This window comes from Solanum stenotomum, unplaced genomic scaffold (assembly GCF_019186545.1).
Source record: "Solanum stenotomum isolate F172 unplaced genomic scaffold, ASM1918654v1 scaffold26061, whole genome shotgun sequence".
Taxonomy (NCBI): domain Eukaryota; kingdom Viridiplantae; phylum Streptophyta; class Magnoliopsida; order Solanales; family Solanaceae; genus Solanum; species Solanum stenotomum.
Genome location: NW_026028863.1, coordinates 1 through 5,459, shown reverse-complemented (window position 1 = coordinate 5,459; position 5,459 = coordinate 1). Strand labels below are relative to the sequence as shown.

At 35.2% G+C, this 5,459-nt stretch overlaps 1 protein-coding gene and 1 long non-coding RNA gene across 2 annotated transcripts; both read right to left on the bottom strand.

Moving 5' to 3' along the window:
• Positions 1–15: 15 nt before the first annotated feature.
• On the bottom strand, positions 16–1,454 carry LOC125851471 (uncharacterized). The gene is made up of 2 exons (XR_007444912.1): positions 1,351–1,454; positions 16–396 (listed from the first exon to the last, which is right to left on the bottom strand). It is a non-coding gene; the product is annotated as an uncharacterized LOC125851471 (long non-coding RNA).
• A 2,339-nt stretch (positions 1,455–3,793) lies between these two features.
• On the bottom strand, positions 3,794–5,453 carry LOC125851469 (disease resistance-like protein DSC1). The gene is made up of 2 exons (XM_049531257.1): positions 4,714–5,453; positions 3,794–4,554 (listed from the first exon to the last, which is right to left on the bottom strand). The coding sequence occupies exons 1-2, from the start codon at positions 5,329–5,331 to the stop codon at positions 3,997–3,999; spliced, it is 1,176 nt and encodes a 391-aa protein (XP_049387214.1). The 5' UTR covers positions 5,332–5,453; the 3' UTR covers positions 3,794–3,996.
• Between the last annotated feature and the right edge of the window lie 6 nt (positions 5,454–5,459).

Below are 5,459 nucleotides of genomic sequence, written 5' to 3'. Positions count from 1 at the left end.
TGTTTACTAGAACACCACCCAAATCTGCAACCTCTCCAAGAGCTGCTCTCCATTTTTGGACCTTATCCATCCACTCCCTCTTTCCTTCATCACTTTCAGCTTCAATTTGCCTCTCATATCTCGTAAATGCTTCTGCAAAACTCTTTTTCTGATCTCTAACTTCAGAAGGATCCACATGGTAGAAGACAGGAAGAATTGCATGCCCTTTTGTCCTCTTATGTTCAAGGATTTTGACAAGCTCATCAAGGCACCATGTTGAAGTAACATAGTTCTTCGAGAGGATAATTATTGAACTCCTCGAATTTATAATTGCATTCTCTAATTCTGTCTTAATATTTTCCCCTCTCTCAATCTCATTATCATCCTTAAACGTACGCCACCCTGCACCTACCAAAGCTGCATAAAGAGTGTCAGTAAAAGTCTTGCGGGTGTCTTCACCCCTGAAACTCAAGAACACATGATAAATGGATGGAGAAACAAAAGAGGAAGATGTTTGTGGTCTTCTTTCAGAACCCATCAGATCAAGTTGACCAATCAATTCTCCCAGTGAGGATACACAATTACACAATGCTTTAAAAGCCAATATATGACACAAGGACAAGAAAAATGCAGACTAGAGAAAACTAGTATTAGGCTAGTTCTCTTATCTGCTACTCCCTCTGTCCCTAATTACTTATTCATTTTGACAAATCAAGAAAGGACAAATTCTTTTTACCTATTATACCATCAATTAAATGACTAATTATTTTGAATAATGTAGAACTTTTCATCCACTACATAATTAATAGTGGTAAAATGATAAACTCACTATGTCATTAATTAGTTTCTTAATAGGTGTGTCAATTTAAAAGTGGACAAGTAATTAGGGACAGAGGGAGTAATAAATTAATAAGCTGATTATTTATTTAAGCCTTGGATCAATGAACACAAGTCCAAATTCTGACTCAACGTTCACTAACTTCTGTCTTTACCACTAATAATGAATTAAATTAACCAAATGTGGTCCAGGAATCTATGCAGATTGATTAAAAAAAAGATAAAAGGGGCCAACTGCTTAATTAACTAATCCTGTTGATTAGTTTATTCAGAAATCTACAAAAATATGGACTCATTAGTTGCACCGGCCAATATTCTTTCTGCAAAGACCATCTAATGCTACATAATAAATAAAACAGAATTAAGAAAATTGCACTCCATGTTAAATTATGCATTTTGGTTGGCATAATGAAACAAATAAGATTATTTCAACAACTCACCGATTATCATTTAAAAAAAAGAAAGGATGATTCGAAGATTGGTCGCATAATGGTGTAAGAAGAAACCCTGATTATTCTATACATACATACATACCCTGAAATATGATAGAATCGCCATTTCTGTTGTTGCTGCAAAGTGACAATCCATGGCTTCCGACGATTTCTGATTTTTCCGTCTGGACCTAATACAATTTGAGGTCACCCATATAACTGTTGGCATCCTCAGACAAGAAAAAGGCCCAAAATAATCCCTTATTTTTTTTGTTAAGATTCAACGTCATATGTGAGTTTTCACATAAAATATTAATAGTCATATTTGTAATATTGGTGCACTTTTGGTCTTTTTTCAAAATTTTGCTCATTTTTTAACATTGATTTTATCCGTAATTTATGTATGGAATGTTTAATCGTCATTTTATATATTTAGTAGAAATAATGACTCCATGTGAGAGATTGTGAGAAGAAGACTAAAAGTGCACCAATATTATAAACATGAGGGAGTATTAATGTTTCATGTGAAAACTCAAGGATGACTTTGAGTCTTAACCCAAAGATGAGGGATTATTTTGGGCCTTCTCTCTATATGGGTCAAAATAGACTCACGGGTTATTTCAATTTTTTTTTTGGCTTTCCATTTAGTGTTCGGTATCCATATTGAAGCCTGAAACTCGACTAAATCCGGATTCGCGCTGGAAAGTCCCACATTATTTGTGTTGGTGTAATATACCACAAAATACAATAAATTACTATTGAAATAAAATGACAAAAATGAATAAACAAATATTTAAGCTGAGGCGGGATATCTTGCTCTCTTTAAGGAGATTCAAGTTCACTGCAGCATAATCTACATCAATCTAGCAATAATATTCTTGATTTGTCCCATCCAGGATACAACAGCCCAACAACGTCGTACAACTCAAGCAACTCCGGATTTAGTTGAAGAGTCCAAAGCTTCACATAAGAACATTTTCCTTCAACATATAAATATTTTCTTTTGTATAGTAAATATAGTTGAAGACTTAGAATATTTTTTTTGTCTCAACTCTCTTTTTCACTACACTAACCTCAATATAAATTTCTCATATTTTTCTGAAAATACATTAATACTACTTATAAGTCAATTTAACTACATATCAATCTAATTTTTAATTATCTAAAATGAATTGAATTTTAAATGAATTATACTAATAAATAAGCGGTTAACTTAAATGAATTGGACAAATTATATATTAATGTACTAATTTTACCATCTATACTCATATGGACGTCGGTATGATTATATATTTGAGTAAATATAAATATCTAAATAACTTATAAACTACAATTTTGACTCTATCAGTATTTTTAATTTGATGAATAATTTTATTATTGTATTTCTAATATTATTTTAAAATTTTCTTTCCAAAATAGAACTTCTTCATACATATTAAAACTGGCTTATCAACATATTGATTAAGCATATTGGCTCAATACTTTTCTCCGAACATATATATCTTATTTATAAGATTAATTTGAGTTAAGATACTGGTGCAACTATATATGTTTTTCATGTATGAACAGATCAGAAATATTGGCATAAGACTTTCCAAGTATATCGATAAATAATACTTAAAAACTACTTTCAAAACCAAAGCTAATATAACTGGACATAAATTTTTTTTTTTTTTTTTTTTTATTTGCACCGGGTGTCCGAGTCTCTTTGAGCCCCGACTAATCCCGGGGGTGCACAGGCCCTCGGCAAGGAGTTTTCCCGCAAGTGGACATAAATTATAATATGAAAAACATAAAACCTAGTTAATTTGGGGCAGCCTTGGCCTTAGGCCTTGGCTTGCCCCTTTTGTTTGGCACTCCTCCCTTAGGCCTTAACTCATAGACCACCATAGCACACCTAGATGGTCTACTAACTTAGGGGAATTCATTTTATACCTCATTGACACTACGTTTAGGCTCTAGTTCAAACTGCGAAATTTCTGGGGTGTTACACATGGGCTAAGCAGATCGAAGGGTGGAGGAAAGCACTCAAAGAAGTTTCTACTCTTGGGGGGATGACTTTACAGGGGTAAACTGAAAGGTAAGCTCCATTATTACCCAAGATTTATGTGTAGCAGCCCATGTACTGTGTCTTCAATTATACTTTGATTAAATGTTCCTGTTTTCGGATGACAAGTTTGTGATTCTACCTTCTAATGTCTGGTCCTTGTGTGCTGCTCTTGTAGGAACAAGACACAGTTTATTGAGAAGATCATCAAAGTAATTGAAGAGAAAATAAATCATTCAGTTGTATGTATTGCACCCCATCTCATTGGAATAGATTCTCGGGTTAAAGACCTTAATCTGTGGTTGAAAAATAGGACTGATACAGTTAGTGTAGCTGAAGTTTGTGGTATGGGTGGGATAGGAAAAACTACAATTGCCAAGTATGTCTTCAATATAAACTACACGAATTTTGAAGGAAGCAGCTTTCTCGAGAACACAAGACAATATTCTTAATAGAGTATTTCAGAACATATTTCTTCAAAATTAGAGAAATGTCTATCATAAAATATAATTATGAATAAGATGACGATAGAAGTATTGATTGTCACCCAAATTCCACATAAATAGTTCTTTCTAGAAAAATGAAATTTCAAATGAAGGAAGAAAAAAGAAGATACTTGGGGAGACGATGGCTAAGATATCATATTTTGCATCCGACTCCTCCAAAGATTTTAGCAGGTATATGTATTCCCATTCATGGATCTCATGGTATGTAGGGCAAAATGAAGTCCAATCCAATCCCCATATGGCCATAGCAGTATAAATCTACAAGCCCTTGACGTTTGGCAGGCATCATCCCCTGATAAGGATAATCTCGCTGCATTTCTTGACTGTTTGAGTTCAAAACCATGTCTACTTGCTCTCCATGCATTAAGTGAATACCAATTTCCTTGATGCTAAAACCCTCCATAGTAACAACTGAGACATTCAAGGTGTCACCAGCATCCAGCTGACTCAGAAATATCCAATGGGTGAACCATAACATTTCGTTTTGGGCTTCAGGAAGACCATAGCAAGTCGGGCTATAAATCAGTTTCACATTCTTCTGCTCATTATGGATTATCAAATAAAACTGGATACCCTCAATCCAGACTTTCCAGTCAATTGTGTACACTGAGCACACAGTTATGCCCTGGATCTTGAGATCAGGAGATGAAGGGACGGTGAAAGATAGAGTTGATCCAGCACTCTTGTAACAAAACCAATCAGGAACCATGCTCCCTGGAAGATATATGCTGATCATTCCGCTTTCAAACAATACCTGTGTCATGAAGAATCTCATTAAAAATGACAAAATAAAAACAAAAAAGGAACCAACAGGTACAGCTGTTACATGAAGAAGTTTGACCACACAAATGACAGTAGATCCGTCAACCCCTTCTTTGGGGGTGGGAGGGGGGAATGGAAGAGGAGAAAATACCTTTACTGGTCCTCTACTTTCTGTATGAGTTGAATTGTTATACAATTTCACTTCAAAGCTTCCGACAGAATCCCACATGCTTAATTCCAACGACTTCATTGTTTTCTCAACTCCTCCCATGGATTCCAACTTATAGCTTCCCTCCATATCAGTGAGTTCTTTACAGCCATTTAAATGGTAAACTTTTGCCCGACACCCTACTGATAGATATGTTACTCTTTCTAGGGAAGTGCAGTATCCCAGCCCCAAATTGTGGACACGAGGTAGGTCTATGAGAAATTTAAGCATCGTACAAGAAGCTAATTCAAGATTATTGAGCCTGGAAAGAGTTCTGATGCAATCTGGAAGACAACTGATTGGATTTTTACTGAGGTCTAGGTTCTGCAACGACATTAAATTACTGAAGTCCCTGGGAAAATCAACTTCAGATAGGTTGCACCCAGATAGACTTATTTTAACCAAAGACTTTGGTAAAGAAACCCATGGAAGGTCTAGAACTTTTTTCGGATTTGGAACCCAAGACCGGATAAGTGCATGCCATATTGGGTTCTGTTTTCTCTTAGAGGGTAATTGACTCATTGGGATTTCATTGGCAAGAAACACTTCCAAGGATTGCATCCTCCACAAGTCTCTGGGCAACTCTACAAGATTTGAGCAACCAGATATTATGAAGGTTTTAAGAACTTTTAGCTTGCAAATCTCTCTGGGCAGCTTCTTTAGTCTTTTGCAGTTTTTGATATTTAAGA

Bases quoted from the DNA above. Each gene is read 5' to 3' on its own strand.
- LOC125851469 (XM_049531257.1), bottom strand. From the start codon at position 5,331: ATGCAATCCTTGGAAGTGTTTCTTGCCAATGAAATCCCAATGAGTCAA. The intron at 4,555-4,713 runs GTATTTTCTCCT...TTCATGACACAG, and splicing joins AAAGTAGAGGACCAGTAAAG to GTATTGTTTGAAAGCGGAAT.